The 13,995-nt window shown below is 40.8% G+C and overlaps 1 protein-coding gene across 2 annotated transcripts in view; it reads left to right on the top strand.

Annotated features, from left to right (window-relative positions):
* Positions 1-13,995, top strand: part of IL16 (interleukin 16) — a 219,654-nt gene that overhangs the window by 120,154 nt on the left and 85,505 nt on the right. For both annotated transcript variants that reach the window (XM_073653140.1, XM_073653139.1), the window contains exons 5-7: positions 5,975-6,117; positions 8,099-8,209; positions 13,375-13,489. In XM_073653140.1, coding sequence (XP_073509241.1) covers positions 5,975-6,117; positions 8,099-8,209; positions 13,375-13,489 — 369 coding nt within the window. The remainder of the gene's footprint in view (positions 1-5,974; positions 6,118-8,098; positions 8,210-13,374; positions 13,490-13,995) is intronic.

Genomic DNA, 13,995 nt, shown 5'->3' with positions numbered 1-13,995 from the left:
ACCACCTCCCCGGGCACTCTGGGACAACCAGGGTGCCCCCGGAGAGGTCAAGGAATGGTCCGCTGCCGCCTCTCTGTAACGGGCCAACAGCTCCTGCCCTTCCTGCACCACGACCTCTTGTCGTTTCCTCCATACCTGCTGTTGTTTCTCAAATGCCTGCTGCGAGTCCTGTTGTTGTTTCTTCAATGCCTGCTGCGAGTCCTGTTGTTGTTTCTTCAATGCCTGCTGCGAGTCCTGTTGTTGTTTCTCCAATGTCTGCTGCTGCGACTCCAATGCCTGCTGCTGCGACTCCAACAGGCATTTCAATCGCTCAACAGCTTCAGACTCATCTGCTGCCCCCTTCACAGCCATCATTATCTGCTCCTGCATTTCTTCAGGAAACTCCATTACGCCGAAGAGCGATTGCACACGGTCATCTAACTCCTTCTCCATTCCGTCTGGAGATACTGCACCATTCATGGCCATCACGGTACACTAGACACTTTACACCGCTCTCCCCGAAAATTTTCGTGGCCCCGCTGAGCCACAGCAAAACGGATTTGAGTGCGAGGACAACCTTCGCAACTCCGCCGAGTTGCAGCCAGATGCTTTAAACTTCATGAGCCCCGCCGAGCCACAGCAAACCAGGTTTGAGTGCGACGACAATCTTCGCAACCCCACCGACTTGCAGCCAGATGCTTTAATCCACACTCGTCGTCCTGTACCGTTGCCCCTAGCAACTGGGTTGTCGTTGCCGCTAGCAACCGGGCTGCAGTTGCCCGCATTCTCCACCATATATAAGGCAGCACTAGTCATCATAATGGGGGATACTCGCTGCACCGAGTAAATCAAAGCACGCCAGCAATGTCCTTCCGGTATTTCACAATGCTGCAGTTTATTGCACTTCATAAACCACAGTTCACCGGGTCCAACTCAATGGCACGCCGACACACATATATATATAATGTTCACGAGCCAAGTGGCAGACCGGCCCACTTGCTCCAGGTACAGCCTTCAGCAAGGTAATAACATAGCAATGTCCATATTAATGTCCATATAACACAGTGTATTACCTTTGCCGGGTTTAGCTGCTGCAGTCCATTAGGCTTGCCACCACTGTGGCTTTGCGGCTTCCCAGGTAGGGGTCTCCAGCCGTCGTTCCCTCAAAGGCCACTGACATCCACACAGGATCCAGGCTCTGCCTTTCAGGACTCTTCATCAAGCCTCTGCCTTCCAAGGCCACTAGCATCCACACAGGATCCAGTCTCAACCTTTCAGGCACCAGGCTTCACTCTGCCTCACTAGGCCTCACACGGTCAGTGTCCCACACACACGGGAACAGGCCTTACGCCTCTCTCACAGAACACACCTGTCTCCCATCAAGCAGGGTTTATATATCCATCCCGTGCACACACATATACACACACACACAGACAGGACCTTGCTGATGTCATAGTCATGTGATCAGACAGACATTCTGTGCGCGCAGGACCTGTGCTATGTCACAGTCATGTGACCAGTCACCTGAGGGGGAAGGTACATGGTCAGGTAAAACACATCCTGGACCATTACCGTAATGCCAGCAAGTCGCTGCATTACAATTTGTAGAGCTCAGTGATTGGCTGCAGAGGTCATTTTCCCTATAGTCGTGAATTAATCTAATATTGTAGCTTGCGGTGGATACAGTGCTGGATCCGGGGAGGGAGAGTATTGATTAGCGTGTTTGTTATTTTCTTTGTCTGCAATCATGCAATAATAATAATTAAAGTAATCCTGGACAATGGATAACTAAGATGCAATATTTGGTGCATACAGAATAGTGGACATAGAAGGACAGAGGAAAAAAAAGGGAAAGTGAAAATCTTGAGAAGTTCTATTTCAGAATAACCTAAACAAATTGAGATAAAACCATAAAACAGAGAGACATCTAGTGTTCACTAGTAGCTTTGCACCGAAATTATGTATTTATTGTGTGCATTAATGAGCTTACAAGGCAGGTATATGTCAGGGTCTGACCACGATGCACAGACTGGCCACGAGTCTCCTTGCCCCAGACTTGTATTTATCTATAAATCTGTTGAGATGGGGTTGGGAAACCCACGGCTCTGTCTGTGTGACACTGACTGTGAAACATAGATGTGTGAACATAGCTTTAGTGAATTAATTAATTAGAATATTGTAGTAATACCAAAGCCATCTGCTATACATTTCCAGCAAAGTATCTGAAACAGTGGAATTACACATCATACTGTGTCTGCAGTTGTAAAAGTTTGCACAGTAACAGCAGATTGTGACTAGCAATGTATATTCACTATTGAATACCTCTTCTTATGCTATTGCCATTCTTCTTAGGCCAGATTCACATCGTGTTTTACCATCTTTTTAGTTTTGTTCCTTACTAAAAAAATATATATACTCTAAAAAAATAATGTAATGTAATTGCATTAATCTGGACAGACTGACAGCAGGGACCCCAGGCAAGAATAGTATATGGGCTACTTGAGCTCCAATAGCTCATCATAAAGCAAACACTTATGTCTAACACTCCACCAGTATTTCTGACAATTGTAGCTTTCATTATGTAAAAAAAAATCTGGTTCTAAAAACAATTGCAGTCTAGAAAGGTATCCATATGTAAACCATGCCATATATAAACAAATGGAGGAAAGCATGAGATGGCATGATGCAACTTTAGCATATGTCAGCGCGTGGTTATTTTACCATATACAGTTATATGAAAAAGTTTGGGCACCCCTATTAATCTTAAGCTTAATGTTTTATAAAAATTGGTGTTTTTGCAACAGCTATTTCAGTTTGATATATGTAATAACTGTTGGACACAGTAATGTTTCTGCCTTGAAATGAGGTTTATTGTACTAACAGAAAATGTGCAATCTGCATTCAAACAAAATTTGACAGGTGCATAAGTATGGGCACCCTTATCATTTTCTTGTTTTAAATACTCCTACCTACTTTTTACTGACTTACTAAAGCACTTTTTTTGGTTTTGTAACCTCATTGAGCTTTGAACTTCATAGCCAGGTGTATGCAATCATGAAAAAAGCTACTTAAAGTGGCCACTTGCAAGTTGTTCTCCTGTTTGAATCTCCTCTGAAGAGTGGCATCATGGGCTCCTCAAAACAACTGTCAAATGATCTGAAAACAAAGATTATTCAACATAGTTGTTCAGGGGAAGGATACAAAAAGCTGTCTCAGAGATTTAACCTGTCAGTTTCCACTGTAAGCTTAAGGAAATGGAAGAACACAGGGACAGTTCTTGTTAAGGCCAGAAGTGGCAGGCCAAGAAAAACATCAGAAAGGCAGAGAAGAAGAATGGTGAGATCAGTCAAGGACAATCCTCAGACCACCTCCAGAGAGCTGCAGCATCAATTTGCTGCAGATGGTGTCACTGTGCATCGGTCAACTATACAACGCACTTTGCACAAGGAGAAGCTGTATGGGAGAGTGATGCGAAAGAAGCCGTTTCTGCAAGCACGCCACAAACAGAGTCGGCTGAGGTATGCAAAAGCACATTTGGAGAAGCCAATTTCTTTTTGGAAGAAGGTCCTGTGGACTGATGAAACCAAGATTGAGTTGTTTGGTCATACAAAAAGGCGTTATACATGGCGGCAAAAAAACACAGCATTCCAAGAAAAACACTTGCTACCCACAGTAAAATTTGGTGGAGGTTCCATCATGCTTTGGGGCTGTGTGGCCAATGCCGGCACTGGGAATCTTGTTAAAGTTGAGGGACGCATGGATTCCACTCAGTATCAGCAGATTCTTGACAATAATGTTCAAGAATCAGTGACAAAGTTGAAGTTACGCAGGGGATGGATCTTTCAGCAAGACAATGATCCAAAACACCGCTCCAAATCTACTCAGGCATTCATGCAGAGGAACAATTACAATGTTCTGGAATGGCCATCCCAGTCCCCAGACCTGAATATCATTGAACATCTGTGGGATCATTTGAAGAGGGCTGTCCATGCTCGGCGACCATCAAACTTAACTGAACTGGAATTGTTTTGCAAAGAGGAATGGTCAAAAATACCTTCATCCAGGATCCAGGAAATCATTAAAAGCTACAGGAAGCGACTAGAGGCTGTTATTTTTGCAAAAGGAGGTTCTACTAAATATTAATGTCACTTTTCTGGTGAGGTGCCCATACTTATGCACCTGTCAAATTTTGTTTGAATGCAGATTGCACATTTTCTGTTAGTACAATAAATTTCATTTCAAGGCAGAAACATTACTGTGTCTAACAGTTATTACATATATCAAACTGAAATAGCTGTTGCAAAAACACCAATTTTTATAAAACATTAAGCTTAAGATTAATAGGGGTGCCCAAACTTTTTCATATAACTGTATATCTTATGTAGGCCACAACTGTGGTTTAAACAAAGCCTTACTTATATATTACTCCCTGCTACTGGGAATTGGTGTAGAGCCGGGCTGTCAAACTCAAATACACAGAGGGTCAAAATTAAAAACTTGGACAAAGTCGTGGGCCAACCTTGTTATTTATTAAAAAAAAAGTCTACAATTGAGTTTTTCCTTATCATTCTTTACAGAATAATGGATCCCACATAGTCCTCCATACAGCATAATGGGCCCCACATAGTCCTCCATACAGAATAATGGGCCCTGTATAGTCCTCCATACAGAATAATGGGCCCCACATAGTCCTCCATACCGAATAATGGGACCCGCATAGTCCTCCATTCAGAATAATGGGCCCCACATACTCCTCCATACAGTATAATGGCCCCACATAGTCCTACATATAGTATAATGGGCCCCACAGAGAAAAATAAATAAATACAATACCTCCACCCCGGTCCCCCTCTGCTCTGGTCTTTGCTTCATGTCTTCTGCAGCTTTTCATAGCTCGACACAGTGGGCGCAAAATCCAGGATGCCGACACAGTTGAAGGTGCAAATATAAACACCCTGCTGGCCAAATTTGGCCCACGAGCCAGAGTTTGACATGTGTGGTGTAGATGGGCTGTGATGAATAGGCAGTCCATGCTACCTGCACATATGTGGGCAATGTTGTCCTCTTCCTCTATGATGCCACATTCATATCAAGTTTTGCCATATTTTAGTTTTTACTTTACTGTATGATCCATAAATAAAACTTCAATGCAATTGTATCCATGTAATGCAATTTTAGCTATTTTCTTTAAAAAAATCACCCTACAAAGGGTACCTTAAAGAAGACCTGTTACATTCCAAAAACAAAGAGTTTGTTAACTTGTCAAAATCCTTGTGCTGCCCTGAATCTGCCACTGCTTTCTGTTTTTTACATTTGGTTCCTCCGTTGTAAGGAGCGTTTTTCTATTTTGGCACCAAGAATGCCTGTGGTCCAAGAGGGCATTTCATAAGAGATACTGTATCTCTGGGGTCATGTAGTCCTCCCCCTCATTGATGCTTCCCAATCACTACTCAGCAACATCTGAAACTAGTTGAACAGTGTGATCTCGTGACAGTTCCCTGTTCTTGTGAGACCACAATGTATGAAGACTAACCTAAGCTAACCCCACAGACAAGTCACACTGAGATGGCTATTCGACCAGTTTTCAGATGATATTATTGGATAGCATCATAGAGGGGAAGAACTACACACCCTCAGAGAAAACTCTTCTGAAACATCCTCTTGGAACACAATAATTCTTGGCGCCAAAATGAAAAAAACATATCTTTGCAACAAAGGTACAAAATGAAAATGAAAAGTAGCAGCAGATTCAGGGCAGCACAAGCCTTTTTGGCAAGGAAACACTCATTTTTTTGCGGATATGTGACAGGTCCTCTTTAGTGATTAACTGCAATGGGAAACTCTTGTTTCAACTGGCGATTTTTTTTTTTAACACTTACATGCTCAGTGTGTTCAGCATGTACAGGATATAGTCCATCATTATACTGTATATTATCCAGCATTATTACTATGCTGCCATATGTTGTTTGTGATCATTTTCTCATTTCTGTATTAGGTGTGAACCCTTATTGGATTGGTGAAATTGACCCTTCTGCAATCAAGAAACCCTCATTATATAGAGAGAGACAATCGGCCAACTTGTGCAGCAACAGGAAGTCTTTGTCTCAGCAATTCGACTGTCCTACAGCGGCTGTTCAGGTAGAAACTTACTTACGTACCAAGATTAGAAGGTACCCCCTATTTATAGGATAGGTATAACTTTCAGATCTCTGGAGGTCCGACTGCTGGGATACCTACAATCCCAATAATGGAGATCTGAATAGCTCCATCTAAATTGAGTGGAAACGTCCACTCCATTCACTCTTAATGGGACCAGCAGAGATGGCAGAGCGCTATGCTAAGCTGTCCATTAAGAATGAATGAAGTATAGATAGCGCATGCTCGGTATGTGCTCCATTTAGATGGGGCTCTTCAGAGCTGCATTCTTGGGATAGCGGGGACCCAAGCAGTTGGATCCCCCGCAATTAGAAAGTTATCCCCTGCTTGAACAGGCATTAAGTTCTAATCTTGGTATATACTCTTCAACCCCTTTCCAACATGTGCCATACATGTACAACACAAGTCGAGAGCAGGTGCATAGATCAGGCTCAGAGGCTGAACCCACCACATTTCAAGCAAATAATGGCTATGATACAAAGCCAGGATCTGCCTCTAATAGCAGCGGGTGGAGCCGAGCTTTGCCCACTGCTGTTAATCACTTAAATGCTGCTGTCAATCTGTAATAACGGAATTTAGAGCATGGATCACTGGGCTCATCAGCCTTCCCATGAAATGATCGTGGAGTGCTGATGGGTTGCTGCAGCTGCTGGGAGTCTGTAGAAGACCCTCACACCTACCATTATGGTGCTACTATCAAGATCAGCCTGTGGCTGGCGTTCATAAGTGACTGTAATTTTTGTTATATACAGCAATACTGAAATATAGCTGTATATAGCTTAAGCGATCAGACGGTCGCAGGTTCAAGTCCCAAAGAAAACTAACAGAGTTAAAAAAAAAAAAAAAAAATTTAAAATATACAAATTTATATCTCCCACACACACACATACATATACACATATATATAGTGTATGTATATATATATATATATATATATATATATATATATATGTATATATCTTCCACGCATGTGTGGTATCACTAAATTTATATGCATCTGATCTGTGAAAATATAAAATTTATTAACCTGAACTGTAAACACCGCAAAAGGAATAAAAATGAAAATACCAAACACTACAAAAAAAAGGCAATAAGATAAGCGATCAAAAAGTATCTACCCCCAAATTGTATCAATAAACATGTAATTTTGCCCCACATAGTTCCATCCATGGAAAACTAAGAAAAGTGAAATAATAACTAAACTGGACAAGTTTGGTATTACCGTAATCAAATTGATGTGGTGGACTCTGTTACTAGGTAAATTTTATCACATAACGATCGCCCTAAAATTAAAACCCCAAAAAACAACATTAGAATTGTGGGGTTTTTTTGCAATTTAACCACACTTGTAATTTTTGTTCCCATATACCAGTACATTCTATGGTAAAATGAATGATCTCATTGAAAAGAACAATTTTCCCAGCACAAAAACAAGCCCTTATGCGGCTATATGGATGTAAAATTGAACAAGTTATGGCTCTTGGTAGAAAGAGAGGAAAAAATGGAAATGCAGAAAGGAAAATTGTCTCCTTCTGGAAGGGGTTAAAATACGGTAAAATAAAAAAAAGCGATTATAATCATAAGTAAACTGTCAGATCAAGTCCCATAAATAGGTTGATTCTAATGGAGAGATGCATATTTGTCTCCTTTCCACAACCAAATCATGTTTTGAGAGTTGTGAGACTAGTCTGTGCACTACACGTTCATCGATGTCTTCTTATGTACATGTCACGCTTAACATGATCTATTCATAATCTACTTATATTCTTTATAGAGGATAAGTTCTATTATGAAATGTAATGGTAAATTGAATACTGCAGGGCTATGACCCCAGTAACATACATGCTGGCTTTAATGTAAGATAATCTATAGAGTCAGATCTATTTTCACTGTACATCACATTAACATGACAGCCTTGTGCAAGTCACCTCAATAATGTCTTATTAATCCTCCACTCTTACAGGGGGTTTCCCGTTCATCAAGGTCGCTGAGTTCAGCACACTTAATGAGTATGAGAAGCTCCTCACACGCTTCTGTCATTTCTAATATAATCTTAATGAAGGGCCAAGGCAAGGTGAGCCGATTCTCATTATTATGCACTGGAACATAACGGCCATTTTACACCTGTTATTTGTAGAGATTTCTTAAAAATGCTAATAATAATAAATATAATGCAATGTCATTGATAGGTTAAATAGATGATTAATTCATAATTACATAAAGTGTTTTCTCTGGCCAGATTGTATCGCATGCACATGTACAGAAAACAGCAGCCCCATGGCAATGATTAAAACAATCCTACCTCCCCCTGACTGTTATGATGCTGTGCTTTACCACCCAGACTCCCCAATGCCTTTTTTACCACCATTGAATCTTACCCTTCGGGTTTCATTTTGAATTACATTTCATCCTTAAAATTTGGATGCTATATTGTGGCTTTGTATGGCATCCAATTTTTTTCATGCATCCATAGACTTGAATGGGCAAGTCTCATCTGATTTACAGAAGAAAGTAGTGCACGCTTAAATATATTTTTTTCACACGCAAATTCGGTCACTGAATGGCTCCTCTTCACTGCTCCATTGAATAACATTGGTCCAAGTGTTGTATATATTTTTCGCCGGACAGCACTTGGACCGAAAATATGGTCATGTGAAAAGCCCTTATATTTAGCACTGCAGTATGTTATACCTTCTGTCAGAAGGTTTTCACCCCCCAAACTATTTATATGCGCATGTAAATAACTTTAGATGGTCAGTCCGTTCCTTCATTAAATGCAAAGGGTTATGGTAGATCTGAAGCCTCTGTCACTCCAGATCTATTCCCTACCCATTGCTGCCTCATCCTGCTTGAGTTCAAGCAAAGGAGTTGCCAGTCAAGCAGGAGGAGGTGGCGCTGGGTGAGGAATAGAGTTTAAGTGACTGAGGTTTCAGAACTACAAATAGCTCCTGAGCCTGATTTGTGTATCGATTCAGATGTGAGGAGGAGCGGACTGACCATGTAAAGGTATTGCTGGACTTGTGTGTGAAAGAGCTATAGTGGGTATGGAATGTATTCAGACCCCTTTAAATTTTTCACTCTTTGTTTCATTGCTGCCATTTCGTAAATTCTAAAAAGTTCATTTTTTTTCTTATTAAAGTACACTCAGTTGACTGAAAAAAAAACAGAAATGTAGAAAATTTTGCAAATTTATTAAAAAAGAAAAATTGAAATATCACATGGTCATAAATATTCAGACCCTTTGGTCAGTATTGAGTAGAAGCACCCATTTGAGCTAGTACAGCTATGAGTCTTCTTGGGAATGATGCAACAAGTTTTTCACACCTGGATTTGGGGATCCTCTGCCATTCTTCCTTGCAGATCCTCTCTAAGTCAGGGTTCTGGCTGGGCCAGTCAAGAATGGTCACAGAGTTCATAGAATCATAGAATCATAGAATGGTAGAGTTGGAAGGGACCTCCTGGGTCATCTGGTCCAACCCCCTGCTCAAAGCAGGATTCACTAGATCATCTCAGACAGATGTCTGTCCAGCCTCTGTTTGAAGACGTCCATTGAAGGGGAACTCACCACCTCTCGTGGCAGCCTGTTCCACTCATTAATCACCCTAACTGTCAAAAAGTTTTTTCTAATATCTAATCTATGTCTCCTCCCATTTAGTTTCATCCCATTGCTTCTAGTCTTTCCTTGTGCAAATGAGAATAAAGATGATCCTTCTACAATGTGACAGCCCTTGACATATTTGTAGACAGCTATTAAGTCTCCTCTCAGTCTTCTTTTTTGCAAGCTAAACATTCCCAAATCCTGCAACCGTTCCTCATAGGACATGGTTTGCAGACCAGTCACCATTCTGGTCGCTCTTCTCTGAACTTGCTCCAGTTTGTCTATGTCTTTTTTAAAATGTGGTGCCCAAAACTATACACAGTATTCCAGATGAGGTCTGACCAAAGAGGAGTAAAGACCGATAATGACTTCACGTGATCTAGACTGTATGCTTCTGTTAATACATCCCAGAATTGTATTTGCCTTTTTTGCTGCTGCATCACACTGTTGACTCATGTTCAGTCTATGATCTATTAGTATACCTAAGTCTTTTTCACATGTACTGTTGCTTAGCTCTATTCCTCCCATTCTGTATATGCTTTTTTCATTTTTATTGCCCAGATGTAGTACTTTGCATTTTTCCCTGTTAAAAACCATTCTGTTGGTTGCTGCCCACTGCTCCAGTTTATTTAGGTCTTTTTGAATCCTCTCTCTCTCTTCTCTAGTATTAGCTATCCCTCCTAGCTTTGTGTCATCAGCAAATTTAATCAGTTTACCCTCAATTCCTTCATCTAAATCATTGATAAAGATGTTGAACAATACAGGTCCCAGGACGGAGCCCTGTGGTACCCCACTTGAGACATTCATCCAGCTGGATGTGAAGCCATTTACAACCACCCTTTGAGTCCGATCACTAAGCCAGTTATGAATCCACCTAACAGTTGCCTGGTCCATTGCATACTTGGTCATTTTTTCAATAAGGATGGTGTGAGATACTTTGTCAAATGCTTTGCTGAAGTCAAGATATACTATATCTACAGCATTTCCCTGATCCACCCAGTCAGTGATTCTGTCATAGAAGGAAATTAAGTTAGTCTGACATGACTTGTTAGTTACAAACCCATGCTGACTCTGGTTAATCACTTCATTCTTATCCATGTACTTACATACATGTTGTTTAATAATTTGTTCAAAGATCTTTCCTGGTATAGAAGTCATACTCACCGGCCTATAGTTCCCTGGGTCCACCTTCTTCCCCTTTTTGAAGATAGGAACAACATTTGCTCTTCTCCAGTCTTCTGGGACTTCTCCTGTTCTCCAAGAATTTTCAAAGATTATGGAGAGTGGTTCTAAAATTTCTTCTACGATCTCCTTCAGTACTCTGGGGTGTAATTCATCTGGACCTGGAGACTTGAACTCATTTATGTTAGCTAAATATTCCCTCACAATCTTTCTGTTTACAGATAACTTGGATTCCTCTATTCCTTTAAAAGGACAGTGAAGATCAGTTGATGTTACATTTTCTTTCTGAGAGAAAACAGATGCAAAATAGGAATTAAAAAGTTCGGCCTTCTCAACATCCTCTCTTACCATTTCTCCATTTTCATCCTGTAAAAATCCTATAGCATCTTTGACTTTTCTTTTACTTTTGACATACCCCCAAAATCCTTTTTTATTGCTTTTGACATCTCTTGCAAGCCTTAATTCATTGTCAGCTTTAGCTAACCTGATACGTGCCCTGCAGGATCTGCAGTCTGCATTATAATCTTCTTTAGATATGCCTCCCTCTTTCCATTTAATAAACATTTCTTTCTTTCTTTTTAGCATGTGTTTAAGTTCTGTGTTCATCCATCCTGGTTTCCTTAAATGCTTCCCATTCTTCCTACTTTTCGGGATTGTTAACGATTGTGCTTTGAGAATCTCATTTTTAAAAATTTCCCATCCTTCCTGGACATTTTTGTCCTTAAGGACATCCAGCCATTGGATCCCTCCTATTCTCTTTCTGAGTCTCTTAAAATCTGCCTTTCTAAAATCTAACCTTGAAGTTTGAGTCTTCACATGTCTTCCTCCTCTAGTTAGAGTTGTTGTGAAGCCACTCCTTTGTTATTTTAGCTGTGTGCTTAGGGTCATTGTCTTGTTGGAAGGTGAACCTTTGGCCAAGTCTGAGGTCCAGAGTGGAAGAGGTTTTCATCCAGGATATCTCTGGCTGCATTCATGTTTCCTTCAATTGCAACCAGTCGTCCTGTCCCTGCAGCTGAAAAACACCCCCATAGCATGATGCTGCCACCACCATGTTTCACTGTTGGGATTGTATTGGGCAGGTGATGAGCAGTGCCTGGTTTTCTCCACACATACCGCTTAGAATTATCACCAAAAAGTTCTATCTTCATCTCATTAGACCAGAGAATCTTATTTCTCATAGGCTGGGAGTCCTTCATGTGTTTTTGAGCAAACTCTATGCGGGCTTTCATATGTCTTGCACTGAGGAGAGGCTTCCGTCGGGCCACTCTGCTATAAAGGCCCGACTGGTGGAGGGCTGCAGTGATAGTTGACTTTGTGGAACTTTCTCCCATCTCCCTACTGCATCTCTGGAGCTCAGCCACAGTGATCTTGGGGTTCTTCTTTACCTCTCTCACCAAGGCTCTTCTCCCACGATTGCTCAGTTTAGCTGGACTTCCAGGTCTAGGAAGACTTCTGGTAGTCCAAAACTTATTCCATTTAAGGATTATGGACGCCACTGTGCTCTTATGAACCTTGAGTAATGCAGAAATTCTTTTGTAACCTTGGCCAGATCTGTGCCTTGCCACAATTCTGTCTCTGAGCTCCTTAGGCAGTTCCTTTGAGCTCATGATTCTCATTTCGTCTGACATGCATTGTGAGCTGTGAGGTCTTATATAGACAGGTGTGTGCCTTTCCAAATCTAGTCCTATCAGTTTAATTAAACAGAGCTAGACTCCAATGAAGGAGTAGAACCATCTCTAGGAGGATCACAAGGAAATGGACAGCATGTGACTTAAATATGAGTGTCTGAGCAAAGGGTCTGAATACTTATGACCATGTGATATTTCAGTTTCTTTTTTAATAAATTTTCAAAAATTTCCACATTTCTGTTTTTTTCAGTCAAGATGGGGTGCAGAGTGTACTTTAATGAGAAAAACATTTACTTTTTAGAATTTACCAAATGGCTGCAATGAAACAAAGAGTGAAAAATTTAAAGGGGTCTGAATACTTTCCGTACCCACTGTACATGTACATATAAATAGTTTAGGGGGTGAAATCCTGCTGACAAATTCCCTTTAATATTAATCAACTGTAGTACAAAAACATCCCTATGACTATAATCATGTATTTCTTATGGAATTAAGGAAATGTAAAAAAAAATGCTTAATGGCAAAGTTATATCAAATCTAAAGGTTGAATGTTATAAACCCTTTCCATACTTTTGCATTTTGTCAAATTCGCCCTGATCCAGTCCTGACTTTTAACAAACGAATACTCTTTTGACCTAGCTAGTTCTTTCGTGTGACTACCTAACAAAATAGTTATAATGTTGTCAGGTACTTAGGTCACATTACAATAATTGTGATTTGTGGACACATTTTTACTCAAGATAGAACAAGTTTTCTGGTTGGTTTAAAAGAACCCCAACAGTTGGACAGGTTTTACACTTACATAAAGTTGCATTAATTGTTTTTGGCCAGGGATTGGGTTTCAGTATTGTTGGAGGCAAGGATAGCATTTATGGACCAGTGGGCATTTACGTGAAGACAATATTTCCAGACGGAGCTGCTGCAGCTGATGGCAGGCTACAAGAAGGTAAGTGTGCTCAAAGTAGGTGAAACATCTCATTTTTTACTAGTTTTGAACAATCTTCTATAAAATCTTTAGTAAATGTAATTATTATTCATTATTGAATAATCTGGGTTTCATGCACTCATAATTAGGCTATGTGCCCACGATGCAGAAATGCTCTGGATTTTTTCCTGAGCATTTCTGCATCTCCCTGGCAGAAAAAACGCATGCGGATTGTACATGCGGATTGTACATGCGTTTTTCCTGCCAGGGACAAGCGGATGTGAAGCGTTCTTCACATTCATTTCCGCATGCGGGTTGACAAGCGCTTTCCAAGCGATTTTAGCATCACTTGGAAAGTGCTTGTCAACTTGGTCACACTATATAAATCCATGCAAACGGCATGGATTTATATAGTGTGACCATAAAAGAATGGTAAAAAAAAAAAATCTATACTTACCTGCTGATGGCCCCTGGAGTCTTGCTTCGCTCCGTCCTGGCATGCCGGCAGCTCACGGTACACTACACTG

Source organism: Phyllobates terribilis, unplaced genomic scaffold (genome assembly GCF_046119375.1).
Source record: "Phyllobates terribilis strain yellow unplaced genomic scaffold, ASM4611937v1 Scaffold_11__3_contigs__length_659146591, whole genome shotgun sequence".
Lineage (NCBI taxonomy): Eukaryota > Metazoa > Chordata > Amphibia > Anura > Dendrobatidae > Phyllobates > Phyllobates terribilis.
Note: the sequence above shows the minus strand (reverse complement) of the source record. Positions and strands in the feature narration are given on the sequence as shown.